This window comes from Desmodus rotundus, chromosome 5 (assembly GCF_022682495.2).
Source record: "Desmodus rotundus isolate HL8 chromosome 5, HLdesRot8A.1, whole genome shotgun sequence".
NCBI lineage: Eukaryota > Metazoa > Chordata > Mammalia > Chiroptera > Phyllostomidae > Desmodus > Desmodus rotundus.
The window spans coordinates 6,702,364-6,719,564 of NC_071391.1; the positions used below are offsets into that span (position 1 = coordinate 6,702,364).

At 42.4% G+C, this 17,201-nt stretch overlaps 1 protein-coding gene across 2 annotated transcripts; it reads right to left on the reverse strand.

The window, feature by feature from the left end:
* LOC112317017 (organic anion transporter 7-like) lies at positions 1 to 16,285 on the reverse strand. Of its 2 annotated transcripts, none has more exons than XM_024573978.4 (10): positions 15,310 to 16,177; positions 14,530 to 14,633; positions 9,535 to 9,689; positions 9,264 to 9,432; positions 8,397 to 8,520; positions 4,075 to 4,190; positions 3,181 to 3,395; positions 1,697 to 1,805; positions 1,048 to 1,251; positions 1 to 173 (listed from the first exon to the last, which is right to left on the reverse strand). In XM_024573978.4, the coding sequence occupies exons 1-10, from the start codon at positions 15,709 to 15,711 to the stop codon at positions 113 to 115; spliced, it is 1,659 nt and encodes a 552-aa protein (XP_024429746.2). In that variant the 5' UTR covers positions 15,712 to 16,177; the 3' UTR covers positions 1 to 112. The 2 variants fall into 2 exon arrangements, 1 of the variants encoding a protein (XP_024429746.2); XR_006653155.3 differs by lacking the exon at positions 1 to 173 and adding an exon at positions 2,210 to 2,313 and having other exon boundaries at positions 1,116 to 1,251; positions 15,310 to 16,285.
* Positions 16,286 to 17,201: the final 916 nt, after the last annotated feature.

A 17,201-nucleotide genomic window follows, 5' to 3' on the forward strand; every position in this document is an offset into this window, starting at 1 on the left:
TTTTATTATCGGTTTTTATTTACTTCTTTCCAAAATATGCCAATATCTGGGGATGATCCCATTTCCCTCCCTCCCGTCTGGTCTCTGGTTAGCAGTCCGTTGCTGGAATTCCTTAAAACCGTGTCACTTTCATGGAGGTGTCTTCCTGTTTGCCTTTTCGTGAGCCTTTTCTCCTGGAACAAATACAACAACACAGCAAACAAACACAACATGTAAAAACACATAGAAAGAGCACGCACGTTCTACGTTCTGCAGGGAAGCTCATGCTCGGCCCGCCAGCTTTGACGAAAGCCTGACCACTGCCCTGAGGATCGGAGTAAACTTCGTACGACGAGAAGGGCCGAGCTCCCAGGGCAGGCCTGGGAAGGCAGCTCTGGCAGTTTCCACTCTCGCCTTGGGACACCAGGGCATTGGCCAACAGGATTCGGAAAAGGCAAGGAAAGCATCCCACAAGTTCACCAAAAATCCTTTCCCAGTCTTGGTCCTGTCAAATACCAGCATTTACCACTCGTTTTCCTCTTTTCTCAACGCTTCCACCCCCAGTGAGAACCTCATGGTCTGAAGGTGAAGGGCAGCACTCCTTCCCCAGAGATACACTGTCACCTGTGGGAGGGGCCTGGTCCTCCCCTGGTCTCCCTGATTCCTCAGGGACCAGAGCGCCCACAGACCTCTGGGAACCAGCAGTCCCAGAGAGCTCATGACACCCCCTGGGCTGCAGGCGGCCAGGGCCTGAGGATGAGGCTCTGGTGCTCAGAGCTGTGCATGTTTGTGAAACACCTTCCAGGTGGTGTGTGTCACATGAGGGCACCGTCACCGCTAAACCTACCGGTGCAGGCTGGGCAAGGCTGGTCCTTGTGACCTAGGAGCCTTGAGGGAGTCTGAGGTCACTACAGGAGGGATCGCGCTGCAGCCAAACAAAAGCACTGACCACGTGGAAATGATCTAGGTCTACACCCGCCTAGAGGACGGTGGTCTCCCTTCTATTTCGCCTCCCTCATCACAGACCTCATCACAGCTCCCCCGGGGGACAGCCAGGGGGCTACTCACTCCTTTTCCACGTCCTGGATCGAGTCAAGCAGAGGCTGATTCTTGGTTTCAGGAAGGAGGAAGACAACAAGGCCAGGGATGAAACCAGCGATTGCATAGAGGATCCAGGGCAGGTGAGGAGAATACACGGTGAGGATCATCAGGAGGGGAGCCAGGGCTGCCCCAGCATTACCAACAATCCCCATGATTCCTGACGCTGTTGTCCTGGAGTGCAAACGACAGTACAAAAATAACCTGGTTACAATCCACACGTGTAACTTGGGATTTATTACCTTGCTTTTGATTATGGGAGACAGCACAGCAGTGTTTAGATACATAAAGGTTGACAATCTACCACCGCATTTCAAATGTGCTGTCTTATTTGCGTACAATTTTTTTTTCAGTGCACAAGTGCATGAAGATATTCTCATTATTTAAAAAATACTCTTACTCATAGCATCCACCCTTCAGCAGTTCAGTAGAATATGTGAGATGGCACATGAAAGGACTTAACCCAGGGCCTGGCAAAAGTCAGCTGTGAGTGAACGTTGCCTGCAAATTGTTCTTGTTATAATTGCTTGTTCTGGTAACTAATCAGTCTTAGCTGACTTCCAGCATAAGTGTTCATTAGCTGGGAAAGGTCTCTTTTCACCCTAATAGAGCTTCCTACCTGATTATGGTGGGGATCAGTTCATTTCCGTGGACAAAAGAACCCATGAGAGACGCAGAAGAAAATCCTACTCCCAAAGTGGACAAAGCCACGCGCAGGGTCTGCATTTCTGGAGAGGAAGACCAGTGAGACTCAGGAATCTGAGCTGTTGGAATCACTATCCCCCAAATCAGTAGTGAAAAAGATACTTTTGAAGACGTTTGCATGGGGTAAATACTTCGCAGAGGAACTGCACAGAGGCGGAGAATGGGCAGTGACTAACAGCTGAGAAATAGGACTTATCTATAGCTAAGAGCTTAAACAGAGAATTTATAAAATCTAAGTTATTGCATCGTCTCTCCATATGTAACAGAAATTTGCCAAAGACAAAGAGGGGAATGTGAGGCCAGCAAGAGTTCGCTTTCATTTATTCTGTCCAGAGTCTCCTCTGCCTCTCATGTGTAACGTAGGCCTGTCATATGAGCAATTGCCGAGGGAGGTAAGGCTCATCGATGCCCTCGAAGAGTTTCACACCTGGGTGCATACGCAATGTGGGCGTGGAATGTCGATAGCACTGGAACAGAGAGTCATAAAAGAGTGGAACCCAGGTCGATGGATAAGCTGGAGAGGAGCTTGATCTAGAATATTTGAAGATGAAAGAATAAGGACCTGTATTAGGGAATAGAATTAGTTAGACTTTGGAAACCTCTGAAAGGAAATTTTAGAGCCCGTTTTCTACCCCATTAAAAAGACATCTTGTGAGAGCATTACAATGCTGGGGGTGACGGGGGGCTCTGCTGTAAGGCAGCAAACTTGCATCATTGTTGACGTTCAAGATGAGCGAAGCCCGCCCCTTTGGGAGTTGGTGAAGCGTGATGACCACCTGGGCCCCCTATGCATTACGTACGGTTACTTAATTTAGTAAAACTCATTTTCAGAGAGGCTTTAACTGCTTAACTCCCTGTTCCTGTTGGACACTTCTCTGCTTGAAGACAGGAGATTTTCCTTCCCTTGAAGTCAAGAGGACTTCCGGGATAGAAGTTATAGTGACCTAATGCAAGATACACATGTGGATATATAGCAATCAGGGAGGGAACTGGACCTAATAGAAAAGAGCCCAGACAGAGGAAGTGAGAGCATTGTGTCAACCCAGGAGACACAATCATATGATGGACACAACGCTGTTGTTTACAACCACAGGTGTGATTGGCCAAAGAGCAAGCGATCATTTGCTCGCTTAGAGAAATGGCCAGGGAGGAATAAATGGCACCGATCACCAGGGGCTTCTCAGATAGGACGGAGACCACCTTATATCTGAACCGACTTGTACTGGCCTTGGACTCTTCCCCGGCCACTGAATGGCAGAATCTGCCCTAAACCGTCAGGTCGGTTTTGGGAAATCATTAGAACCACATTCTCCCTTCCGTCTGACCTCAGAGAGGGGCAAGTACATTCCCTGAGCAAAAGGGCTAAGACATTTCCTTCACCCTGTGCTCCTCTCTCACCTTGAGGCACAAATGTGATGGCCAGAATGGAGGTCCCCAGCAGGAACAAGAAAAGCACCTGGCTTACTCGCCGGCCCAGGTGATTCAGTGCCAGAAATGCAATGTAATTGGCTGGGAGGGACACTGCGCCGAAGAGGACCTGGAACAGGAAAACATGGCTCCCCAGGTGCTGGAGGTGGAGAGCCAGGCCATAGAAGGGTATGCAGACTGCACATCTGCGGTGAACAAAAGACAGACAAATGTCATAAGGTTTGGAGCCAATGTCATGCGAATGATGCTAACAAATGTCATCAGTCCGGCAGCCAGTGGTAGGCGACAAGGAATAAAGGCCTCGTCAGTTTTGTAGGATATGTCTTTGCACGGTGATGATCTTAAAACCGTCATAAAAGACTGTATGATGATGGAGGTCATAATCTTACTAAGTTTTTCTGGAGGTGGGGAGTGTTGTTCTTGAGGATACATAATGGGGCCTTCTAGGGTTTTAGAGTTTTTCCTATATCCCCATCTGGGGGATGGCTGCGTATTTACATGTGTGAATATTCATAGAGCTGTATTATTTGTACACTTTACTGTTTGTAGTTTTACCTCAGTTACAACAGAACAAGTGAAGAAACTCAAGATCAAAATCTGTCCCATGGCTGAGGGTCTCAGCCTCAGCTCCCAGTGGCGATGAGCCTGACAGGGCGATGTGACCGACAACACTCCTCGCTGGACAATGAGTTCGGTCAGTCTCTTCCAAGCCTTTTGACTATCTCTAAACATAGCAATTATCTTCGTGGCTTCCTCATGTTTTATCTCAAATGTGTTCCTATAGCACGTGCTGTCCTTCTAGATAAACAGAATCATGTCTCCCCTATTTTAACACTCCTCACGTGCACCGTGAAGCCTACCTACCTCACAAAGCACAGGAGACACATCCTTTTACGCAGGTTGGGTGGGCGGAACAAATCCGACACACGCGGTTTGGTCTGGGCTGCCTCCAGTTCGTCCTGCATGGTAGATCTCAAAACCTTCAACGACAACGACCACGACAAACTGTTCAGTTGTCACAACGTGGTAGGCATTGTGAGGCCCCAAACAGAGGACAAGATGGACCGCTTCCCTTTCTGTCGTCTGTATTAAAGCCAGTGAAGATGCATTGACAGATACAAAAGGGGTGTGAAAGGTGAGTTGGAGTGTTAAAGAAGCCTCAAGGAGATTATGTAGCAACAAGCACATATTAAGCATGAGATTCGAGAGGACTGCAAGACATTGGAAAGGGTGTGTGTGTCAGATCTTCCGATCAGGAAGGGAAGCAGACGCAGAGTTACTTGGATCATGGTCCAAAGCTCCATTTATGCCAGACAGGCGTGAAAGACCTGGGAAGTGAGCTTGGGTCTCAGCTGGCTGTTCTTCACAGGAAAACTCTTTATCTCAGAAAATAAGAACATTTCCTGAGAGTCTTTATTTCGCCCAGTCACTTGGAGCATATTGTGCCCCATGAATGACATGCCTAGAAGTAAATCTGAGCATGGAATCTGGGGAGACCTTGGTGCAGAATGATTTGTCCCCAGAGCTGGTTATGATCTGAGTGAGTCGATGACACTGTAACACGCTGGATTTGTACGTTGAGGAAGGTAACTAAATATTTCTAAACCTCAATTTCCTTGTCATTAAAAAGACTAAGTAGAAGAATCAGGAGTAAGAGAAGAAGGCGGAGAAAAATAACAGCACCTCCAACACCTCTCACACCAGGATTTCAGAGGCCACACATAAGGTCGCAAATGTGAATATGGAAGTAGACCCAGCATGCCTGAGATGCAGATTTACTTATTTATTATCCAAATAATATTGACTTAATTCTCATCTACATATGGAACAATAGCGGGAAGTGCACTGGAAAATTCCAGGAGGAAGGGGATTTGGAGACATGAAAGGCCACCCTACCGGAGGACCTGCACGATCGAGAATGTCCTTTCAGTTGGTCAACCAGCCTGAGTAGCAAAATACTGGGCTCGTGCTTTTGGAAGAGCAGAGTCATGAAGGTGTTTCCTTCCACCATCTAACACCAGAGACCCGTAACCATGGGCTCTTGTCATGGGTGAGGTTGGAAAAATGGGTTCCAAGAATATCTTTTTTTTCTTTTTTATTTTTCTGGTCCACACTGTTCACACTTACATTTCAAGTTTGGAAATGCATATTTGCAACCAGCATCACAAAATATTCATGAAGAATGCACAATCTGAAAATTAGGAAAACATCCCTCCCCCCAATACATTTCTAAATTTAAAAAACTGACTGCCATATTGTTACTTCTGCAAAGCGAGAGTTCATTTTTAAAACAGAGAAAATGCAGTCTGTAGGTGTGAATGGTTTGAGTGACAGTCTTTTTTTTTTTTTAATTTCTTAGTCCTTTGGGATCTTTAAGCAAGCAAAACCTCAAGAGACGGGGTCCGCAAAGGAACTGGGGGTGTCTAATAGCACCAATGAGGCAGAGCTGGGAGTGCCCCTGGGCCATCTGCAGCAGGAGCAGAAGCTCTTGATTCATCAGTCCTGCTGCCACGATTTGCACACCCACCACGACCACGGCCACCTTGGCCTCCCCTGCCACCATGTCCAGTCTCATACAACCCACCAGGACTGAATCTGGAATAAACAGAAATCCTAAACAACCAATAACTAATATGGAGATTGAAACAGTAATTTTAAAAATCCCAGAAATAAAAGGCTAACACCAGATGGCTTCACAGGTGAATTCCACCATACATTTAAAGAAAAATTAACACCAGTCCTTCTCAAACTCTTCTAAAAAATAGAAGAGAGAACACTTCCAAACTCATTTTATGAGGAGAGCATAATAACCCTGATACCAGAGTCAGACAAAGGCTATAAGAAAAGAATATAGATGAAAAAGATCATTAATAAGATTTAGCAAACCAAATTCAACAGCATATTAAAAGGAACATACACCAGCGGGGTTTATTCCTGGGATGCAAGGATGGTTCAACATAAACAAATCAATAAATATGATACATGACATTAACAGAATGAAAGCTAAAAATCACATGATCATCTCAATAGATGCAGAAAAATCATTGGACAAAATTCAACACTCTTCCATGATAAAAACTCTCAACCAATTAGGTATTGAAGAGACTTACTTTAAATGTCATGTATGAAAAGCCCACAGCTAACATTATACTCAATGGTGAAAACCTGAAAGCTTTGCCTCTAACATCTGGAACTACACAAGGATACCACTTCAACTCAGCATAGGACTGGAAGTCCTAGCCAAAGCAAGTAGGTAAGAAAAAGAAAAATCAGGAAGAAAGAAGTAAAATTATCAGTTTGCAGACAACATGGTCTTATACATAGAAAACCCTAAAAACACTTCCAAAAATTGTTATAACTAACAAATGAATTTAATGAAGTCTCAGGATACAAAATCAACATATAAAAATCTGTTGCATTTTTATATACCAGCAACAAGCTCTCTGAAAAATGAAATTAAGAAAATAATTTCATTTATAATAACATCAAAAATAATAACCTATTTAAGAATAAATTTAACCAAAGAGGTGAAAAACTTGTACACTGACACTATAAACACTGAAGAAAGAAATTAAAGCAGACTTAAAAAAAAGAAAGACATCCCATGTTCATGAATTGAAAGACTTAATATTGTTAAAATATTAACAATATCATATTGTATTATCCAAAGTGACCTACAAATTCAATACAATCCTTATCAAAATCCTAAGGGCATTCTACACAGATACAGAAAAAAACAATCCTAAAATTCTTATGGAAACACAGAACACCCCTAACAGAGCATTTTTTCAGCGTAAAAATGCTGGAGGTATCATATGTTCCAATTTCAAAATATATTACAAAGCTATAGTAACCAAGAACATGGTTCTGGCATAAAAACAAACAGAGATCAATGGAACAGAATAGAGAGCCCAGCATAAACCCGTGCAAATACAGTTCATTTATCTCTGATGATGGTGCCAAGAATTTACAACAGAGAGAGAATAGTGTCATCAATAAATGGTGTTGGGAAAACTGGACATTCACAGGCAAAAGAATGAAATTGGAAACTTATCCTGTACACAAAAATCAACTCGAAATGAGTTAAAGACTAAAATGTAACACCTGAGTATAAAGCTCCCAAATAAAACATAGGAGGAAACTTCCTGACATGGGTCTTGGCAGTGGGGTCTTGCATGTCACACCAAAAGCACAGGCAATGAGCAAAGATGCACACGTGGGACGACATCAAACTAAAATGCTGCCGCACAGCCGGGAAACCATTAACCAAAGGAGAGAGCTCCTACGGAATAGGAGACAACGTTTACGAACCACGCGTAGGACAGAGGTTTAACACCAAAATGTACAGGGACCTCCTGTACCTCAAGAGCAAAAAGCCAAATAACTCAGTTAAAAAATGGGCATCCGATGAACGGAACAGACATTTCTCCAAAACCGCTGTGCAAACAGCCTACAGGTACACGATAAAGTGCTCGTGGTCAGTAATTGTTAGGGAAACACAAATTGTTATCACTTCACACCAGTTAGGATGGCTGTTAGTGAAAAAAAAAAGGTAAGTGTTGCTGAGGGTGTGGAGAACAGGATGCCCTGTGCGCTGGGGGTGGGAATGTGAAATGGTGAGGCCACTATGGAGACAGTACAGAGGTTCCTCAAAAAATTAAAATTAGAGCTATCATATGATCCCATAATCTCCCATCTGGGAATATATCCAAAAGAATTGTAAGCAGGATCTTGAACAGATTTTTACACACATGTTCATTGTAGAACTATTCACAAAAGCCAAGCCATGGGAACAACCTAAGTTCCCATCAATGGATTTTTTTTAAATGTGGTATATGCATACGATAGGACACTATACATTAATAATAAAGGAAATTCTGCCATTTGCTGCAACACAGATAAATCTTGAGGACATTTTGCTAAGTGAAATCTACACAATCTGTACAATTGTAAATACTAGGTGATGTCAGCCTCTGTTGAGTAAAATATCTGTACCCAATTCTTTCAGCAACAGCACAGTCTCCCTCGATGTTAACTGGAACAAACAACGTTGACAGCCTTTGGGAACTGGGGGAGTTAGGCGAAATGACCAGCATTCCACCCTTCATTCATCCTACAGACACCATCTAATGTAGATGTCAGGCCATGCCTTCCCTGCATCCCACACACAGCTCCGTCCTCCTCACCTCCATGGTGAGGGCGTCTCCAATATCCTTTTTTCCATTCATGTAAGCGACTTTCCTAAGTTCCTTTAAGCCCTCCTCGGGTTTGTTGGTGATAATCAGCCACCGAGCAGATTCCACCACCCACCTGATCAAAGAAGAAGACAGAGGTGCTACAAAGTCTCATTTGCCCATTTTCACATACCCTGTGTCCTGAAATGCCTCCCCCCACCCCTCTCATTCCTACCTTCTGTTTTTGTTATCCCAGAACACATGAACTTCAGTTCTCCTGTGCCATAACTAGGAAACTGTGAGGATAACCTCTCCACATAATACACCTCCACAGCTGGGAATACAGAGTAGGAGTTCTATTGGCCAACCTCGCATTCAAGGGAATATTGCCAGTTTTAGCAAATAAAAACAGTGTATCCAGGTAAATTTGAATTCACTTAAACTGTGAGTATGAGTCATCTTCGAATGTAACTACGTCCCATGCAATATTTTGGACATATACAAAGAAGCATTTGTCATCTCTTTGGGATTTTACTTTAATTAGATACCCTTTATTTTATTGGGTTCGTAAATAAAAAAAAATGCAGACCTCTTGGGTAAATAGAAATTTTATATAAACAATAAATAATTTTTAGAGTAATTGTACACCATACAATATTTGGAATGTTATACCAAAAAAATGGTGTTTATCTGAAATCCAAATTTAACTGAGTGCCCTTGATATCATCTGGCAGCCCTACCTATTGGCTTTGTACGTAAGACACGTGTTAGTAGAGCGTGTGCTCAGCGTTGACTAAGCGCCTCCCAGAATTCTGTGTCCTCGTTCCGTGTACTTGCATCCCAGGATCCTTAAGACAAAGAAAGAAAGACAGCTGATACCTTGAGAGAAGAAACAAGATCAGTAATGGTATAGAATACAGCAGCTGAAGGATGTGCCAGTCTCGAATGGCAAAAGCCACGCCTCCCAGAATCATCTGTCCCATGCAGGCAGTGCAGATTGCCATTGTCATTCCCATGGCTTGGAATCGGGGCACTATCCACTCTACAACTGAAAGAAAACACAAACGGGACAGTGACGTCGCACAAAGTTGGAATTTCAAAGTCAAAATTAGGACTCAGAAAACGTCAAAGATCCACCGTTTTTACTTACTAAGCACTGAAGTGATGGTCATGATGCTTATGGCCGAAAAGCCGGCCGTGAAGCGCAGGGAGCAGTACAGGAGGAAGGTGGGGGCAAAGGCCGCGCAGTTTCCCGCGATGGCGAGCAGGAGTAAGCACCATCTGAAAATCAACCTCCTCCCAAACCTGAGAAACAGGAACAGGTTAGACATGGGAATAAGAACAAGCTGTTGCAGAAAGTATCCAAAAGAAGTCACACTTTAAAATTTTGGCAATGTTTTAATAAGTGAAACGTGGTACTTGAAACCATAAAGAATCAACACTAGATTTCAGAAGCAGCCCTCCTGTTTGTAAATAGATATTGAATGTAACAAAGCTTCTTCTCCAATGTGTTACCTGTAGAACTTTGAGATCAACTGAAACCATATAAGACAGCTTGCAATATAGTAGTCCCTTTTACCCATGGTTTTATTTTCCGTGGTTTCAGTTATCCATAGTCAACCACAATTCAAAAATATTACATGGTTACATAGCAATCTTGAGAAAGAAGAAGAAAGCTGGAGGAATCACGCTACCTGATATCAAACCATACTACAAGGCTATAGTAATCAAAACAGCATGGTACTGGCATAAAAGCAGACATATAGGTCAAGGGAACAGAATAGAGAGCACAGAAGTAAACCACACCTCCATGGTCAATTAATATTTGACAAAGGAGGCAAGAACTTACCATGGAATAATGACAGACTGTTCAATAAAGAAAGTTTTTAAAAATTGGACAGGTACATGCAAAAAAAAAAAATGAAACCACACCACCTTCTTACACCACACACAAGAATAAATTCAAAATGGATTAAAGACTTAAATGGAAGACCATAGAATTTACAACTCCAAGAAAAAAAAAATACAACTCTGAGAAGAAAACATTCCTCCAAGATTTTACTAAAGAGTAAAAATATTACTATTGGAATAATAGTAATATTTTTTTCTGATATACCTCCTCAAGCAAGGGAAACTAAGAAAAACAATAAAGGAAACATGATACTACCAACTTTGTTCTTCTTTCTGAAGACTGCTCAGGCTATTTGGGGTCTTTTGTGGTTTTAAGTAAGTGGTTTTTGGAATATTTGTTCTAGTCCTGTGAAATATGCCATTGGTATCTTGATAAGAATTGTGTTGAATCTATAGATTGTTTTGGGTAGTATGGACATTTTAATGATGTCTATTCTTCCTATCTGTGAAACAGTATATGTTTTCACTTATTTGTATCTTCTTTATTTTCTTTCTTCAGTTTCTTATAATTTTCCCAGTACAGGTCTTTTACTTCTTTGGATAAATTTGTTCCCAGGTACCTTACTTTTTTGTTGCAATTGTAAATGGGATTGTTTTCTTAGTTCCCCTTTCTGATAGTTCCTTATTGGTGTATAACAATGCCACTAATTTCTGAATATTAATCTTGTATCCTGATACTTTACTGAATTCTTTTGTCAGTTCTAGTAGCTTTTTGGTGGGGTCTTTAGGGTTTTCTATATATACAGAATTGTGTCATCTGCCAATAATGACAGTTCTACTTCTTCCTTTCCCATTCGGATGCCTTTGATTTCTTCTCCTTGTCTGATCGCTGTGGCTAGGGCTCCCTGCACTATGTTGAATACGAGTGGTGAAAGCAGACATCCCTGCCTTGTTCCTGATCTTAAGGAAAACGCTTCTAGTTTCTGCACATTGAGTATGATGTTGGCTGTGGGTTGGTCATATATGGCCTTTATGGTGTTGATGTACGTTCCCTCTATTCCCACTTTGCTGAGAGTTTTTATCATAAGTGGGTGCTGGATTTTATCAAATACTTTTTTGCATCTATTGATATGATCATATTTTTTTATCCTTCATTTTGTTTATGTGGTGTATCACATTCATTGATTGGAGCATATTGTACCAACCTTGCATCCCCGGATTAAATCCCACTTGATCATTCTGCATGATCTTTTTAATGTTTTGATTTGCAAATAATTTGCATCTATGTTCATCAGGAATATTGGCCTGTAATTTTCTTTCTTTGTAGTGTCTTTATCTGGTTTTGGAGTTAGGATAGTGCTGGCCTCATAAAATGAGTTTGGGAGTCTTCTCTCCTCTTGAATTTTTTGGAATAGTTTGAGAGGTGTAGGTGTTTGTTCTTTGAATGTTGGTAGAATTCACCTGTAAAGCCATCAGTCCGGGAGTTTCATTTGCTGGGAGCTTTTTAATTACTGCTTTGATTTCATTAGTTGTAATCTATACATTCAAATTTTCTGATTCTTCCTGATTCAGTTTTGGAAGATTTTATGTTTCTAGGAATTTATCCATTTTATCCAGATTGTCCAATATGTTGGCATATGTAGTTGTTCATAAGATTTTCTTATCATCCTTTGTATTTCTGTGATGTCAGTTGTTACTTCTCCTCTTTCATTTCTGATTTTATTTATTTGGGTCCTTTTTCTTTTTTTCTGGTTAAAGGTTTATCCAAGTTGTTCATCTTTTCAAAGAACCAGCTCTTGGTTTCATTGATCTTTTATATTGTTTTTTAGTCTCTATATCATTTATTTCCTCTCTAATCTTTATTATTTCCTTCATTGTACTTACTTTGAGCTTTGTGTATTGTTCTTTTCCTAGTTCCTTTAGGTGTAAGGTTAGATTGTTTGAGATTTTTCTTGCTTCTTTTTTAAAAATTAAATTTATTGGGGTGACATGGGTTAAAATTTCCCTCTTAGGACTGCTTTTGCTGTGTCCCGTAGATCTGGGGTTATCGTGTGTTCATTTTCATTTGTCTCCAGGTAACTTGATTTCTTCCTTGATCACACCATTGACCCATTCGGTGTTTAGTAGCATTCTTTAGCTTTCATGTGTTTGTGTGTTTTTCAGTTTTTCTTCTTGTAATTGATTTCTAATTTCATTCCATTGGGATCAGAGAAGATGCCTGATATGATTTCAATCTTGAATTTATTAAGACTTGTTTTGTGTCCTAACATGTGGTCTATCCTAGGGAATGTTCCAAGTGCACTTGAAAAGAATGTATATTCTGCTGCTTTGGGATGAGATGCTCTGAAAATATCAATTAAGTCCATCTGGTCTAGTGTGTCCTTTAAGGCCACTATTTCCTTGTTGATTTTTTGTCTGGAAGATCTATCCATTGATGTGGGGTGTTAAAATCCCCTACCATGAATGTATTACTGTCGATTTCTCCCTTTACGTCCATCAAGATTTGCTTTATATATTTAGGGTCTCCTGTGTTGGGTGCATAGATGTTTCCTAGGGTTATATCCTCTTGTTGGATTGTTCCCTTTGTCATTACGTGGTGTCTTTCTTTGTCTCTTGTTATGGCTTTTGATTTGAGGTCTATTTTGTCTGATAGAAGTATTGCTACACCAGTTTTTCTTTCATTTCCATTTGCATGAAATATCTTTTTCCATTCCTTTACTTTCAGCCTGTGTTTACCTTCTGTTCTGAGATGGGTCTCTTGTAGACAGCATACAGCATACATGTGGGTCTTGTTTTCTTATCCATTCTTATCCTATGTCTTTTTTTATTATAGCATTTAATCCACTTACATTTAAAGTAATTATTGATAGGTACTTATTTATTGCCATTTTGTTCTTTTTGTTGTACTTCTTTAAAATATTTTATTTATTTTTTTAGAGAGAGGAGAAAGGAAGGAGAAAGAGGAGAGAAACATCAGTTTCTCTTGCATGCCCACAACAGGGCACCTGGCCTGCAACCCAGACATGTGCCCTGACCAGGAATTGAACCAGTGACCTTTCAGTTTGCAAGCCAGCACTCAGCCCACTGATCCACATCAGCCAGGGCTGCCATTTTATTCTTTATACCTATGTTTCCTTCTCTTTTTTTCCCCTCCTTCTTCAAGAAGACCCTTTAACATTTCTTGAAATACTGGTTTGGTGGTAATGAACTCCTTTAGTTATTTTGTTTAGGAAGTTCTTTATTTTGCCTTCAATTTTAAATGATAGCCTTGCTGGATAGAGTACTGTTGGTTGTCCATCCTTCCTTTTCATCACTTTGAATCTTTCATGCCCATGTCTTCTGGCCTGAAGTATTTCTGTTGAGAAATCAGCTGACAGCCGTATGGGAGCTCCCTTGTAGTTAACTAATTATTTTTTCTCGTGCTGCTCTTAATTTAACATTCTTTGTCTTTAACCTTTCCCATTTTAATTATAATATGTCTTTGTGTGGGCCCCTTTGGTGACTCTAAACACTTAGTTACATTTACTGTCATCCATTCAGAATTCACAGTTTTCGGATGAAATAACGGAAGGCAATATGCTAGTAGACGGTGAGAGGCACCTTGATTCTCCATTTCTTTCGGAGGAGACGTGCTCGGGTGGTGGCAACGGCTAACTATCTCATTCAGAAGTAGTACTCTTAGGCACAGGATCCTGCAGCTCTAACCCCACAAATGGTGACAGCAGTTGTCATTAAATTAATTACCTTACATGGTTGAAAAACTTACCTTTAAAAGCTTTTTTTTCAAAAACAAAAATCAAGGTTACTAGAACAATGGTGGACTTTTAATCCACCACCAAGATGAAAATTGCTGTGTGTACAACATGGGTTTAATAGGAAGGTCTCCTCATCGCACCTGAGAAACGATGCCATGATGTCTGTGCCCTGGAAATCCAGACCCAGGAGGGTCTGAACATGGCCTGTAACTTTGTTCTACATACTTGTGTCTTCAAGCAGGATGAACCTCATGCTGTGATGCATCACCCCCTCTGTTCCCCTCGGTAACTACTCTTCCTCATCTTTCTAATGAGGAAAGTCCAGAAATGCCACCATGTCCAGAGGAGGTGTTGTTTCTGCATGCTGTGCACAGTCAGAGGCAAAACAGCACTCACCACACTGACTGTAATTCTTCATTTGGGTTCCTAGACCCCCCAGGACAGTGTAATTCGTAATCAATGTTTCCGAATGAGAGAATGATTCATGAGTTCATGAAAATGCCCCAGAGTAAAGAGAGCTGTAATGCAGAGACACTCACCTGTCTGATAAATGGCCCAAAATGATGCCTCCCACCACCGCTCCAACCATGAATGAGAATTTGGTCACTGAGTTCAGTGACTCAGAGTCACACACCAGGTCCCACTGGAAGGGAAGGAAAGCGTCACAGCTCCGCTTCACAGCAGCTCACAGCCCCTCAGCAGAGACCTGACCGAAACAGCTTCAATGACTTACGTGTTTCTCTGTATCAGGGCCCTCCTTCTTCTCCTTCTTTGCATTAGCTGAGCTTTACTATTCAAATCTCAGCTGAAACCTAGCTTTCTCTGGGAAGCTTCCTCTACACCTATTGGCTATACAAATGCTGTGCTTTATTTCATGCTTAGTGGTTCTCAATCTTAACCACAGAGGGCAATCACCTGAGAAGCTTTAAAAGTTACTGATGCCCGAATTTCATCACAGATTCCCTTGCACAGCTGCTCCGGGCTACGGTCTGGGCTTGGGCAAGTGCATCACCTTCCCAGGTGTTTGTCCTTTCAGGTAAGGCTGAGCATTGCTGACCTTGCATAACAGGTTAAACACATTATGTAAATTAATGGTTTCCCCTTTAGTCTTCCAAAAAACAAAAGTTATCTAACAGCAAGACCATGTCCGTTTTTTAGTTCATTAAACTCAGATATGTAGGAGTCTGGCATTTAATGAAGTAGTTAATAATTGCTGAAGAAATAAAGAATGAGCACCTACGTGGCGACTAAGGTTCATCACCTGCATTACCCCTGAACTCCCCCACCGCAAACTCACAGCAGGTAAAGAGGCCTCTTACCTCCATCACGATGGTGGAGGAGAAGGCGCTCTGGTCGTACACCCAGCCATCCACACAGGGCTCCGTGGCCAGCTCGCTCATGTTGGACAAGGTCCCATTCAGGTGAAGGAGCTGCCACTGGGGGCGGAGGAAGCGGCGACACTTCTCTGGCCTCAGGTCTGAGTCCAGTGGGATGAAGACTCTCAGGAGGGCATCTTGCCCGAGGATCCCAGTGCCGTTAGCAGAGACAGTGTCGTTGTCGAGGACGTGGACCCAGCAGCGGTGACCGGGGATGGCCGCGGTGAAGTTCTCCAACAGAACGTGAGGATACACAAAGATGCAGGAGACACAAAGGAAAACCATCTGCAGGATCTGGAACCGGCCCAGGCCCCCGATGTTCTCCAGGAGTTTATGAAAGGCCATGGAGGATGAGCGGGGGAGCCCCGGTGACCGGTTAGAAACGTCCGAAGAGAAAACTGGTTTCCTTTCACTCAATCAGGATTAAGTGCGTTAATCCTGACCACACTCCCTCCTCAATAGGCCCCGCCTCCTTCCCCGGGACAGCTGGACCATGGAAACTCCTTCTCCAAGTTATCTGAGGATCAAGCGGGTAGCCAGTTTCTTGAAAGTTAAAGAGAACTGTTTAGCTGGGATGTGACCAGCAGAGGACATAAGCCCTATTTAAAGGCCTGCTAGGTGAAAACTAGTTTCATCAGCAGTGCCCAAGTAGCGCTGGACTCTGAGCCTCGCACCTGTGAGTAAACAAAGCCCGTGCGTGGTGTGCAGACCTTGTCCCATGTCATCAATGAGACTCAAAATGAGTTTGATTTTTTCCGTGAGAAATACTGAAAGTGAGTGCTTTGCTTGAATTTTGATTAAAAGAGTTCGTGAAAACAATCCTGAGTTAAATTAAAGCAAGTGAAATATGGTGCAACCCTTCCCTTTGGGTCAAGGCCATTCTGCTTCAAGCCAAATCAAAGCGTGAATTCACTTTGAAAATGAGTTTCTGAGAATGGGGGCGGAGCGGGTGGTGATGGAGGGTAGAGGGGAAGCCCTGGTCAGCTCCCTAAGAGGCGTGTTTTTGCAAGCTTATTGATTCATTCAGATGACACCTGGAAGGACGTTTTCTGTTCCAGGATTCCAACAGTGCGTGAGGCCAGGTCTTTTTGAAGGGTCTTCTGTGGCAGTGAGGAAGGGAGAAGTGAGTAAACAGCTCCACTCTGAGACTATAAATCATGGTAAATGCGCACGGGCTCTGGAGGAATTAAAGGGAAAATATGGGGGGAACGTCACCTTTGTCAGTACTAAATCTTCCACCAAAAATTCACTTGTTGAAGCCATATTAACATAATCCACTCTTTTAAAATGTACAGCTCTGGGGATGTGAGTCATTCAGACTTGTTCATCCATCACCCCTCTCTCATTCCAGAATATTCTCATTGCCACAAAAAGAAACACCAGCCTGGCTGGTGTAGCTCAGTGGATTGAGTGTGGGCTGAGAATCAAAGGGTCGCTGGTTCAGTTCCCCATCAGGGCACGTGCCTGGGTTGTGGGCCAGGTCCCCAGTGGGGTCCACATGAGAGGCAACCACACACTGATGTTTCTCTACCTCTCTTTCTTCCTCCACTCCCCTCTCTAAAAATAAATAAATAAAATATTTTTTTAAAAAGAAATTAAGTCTTTAAAAAAAACCACCACTGCTATCAACATTCAATCCCAGTCATCTCCATCCCAATCTCTGGTAATCTCTGGCAGGCAATAACACATTTTCTGCCTGTGTGCACTTGTCTTTCCTTAACAGAAATGTCTCCTTAGGACCTTTCCGATTATTTTGATTTGGTGTTTGTCCTTCCTTTTGGAAAATGCTCAGTGAATACTCTGTCCCACTTTCCCATTCTATTTTCTCCTTGTGT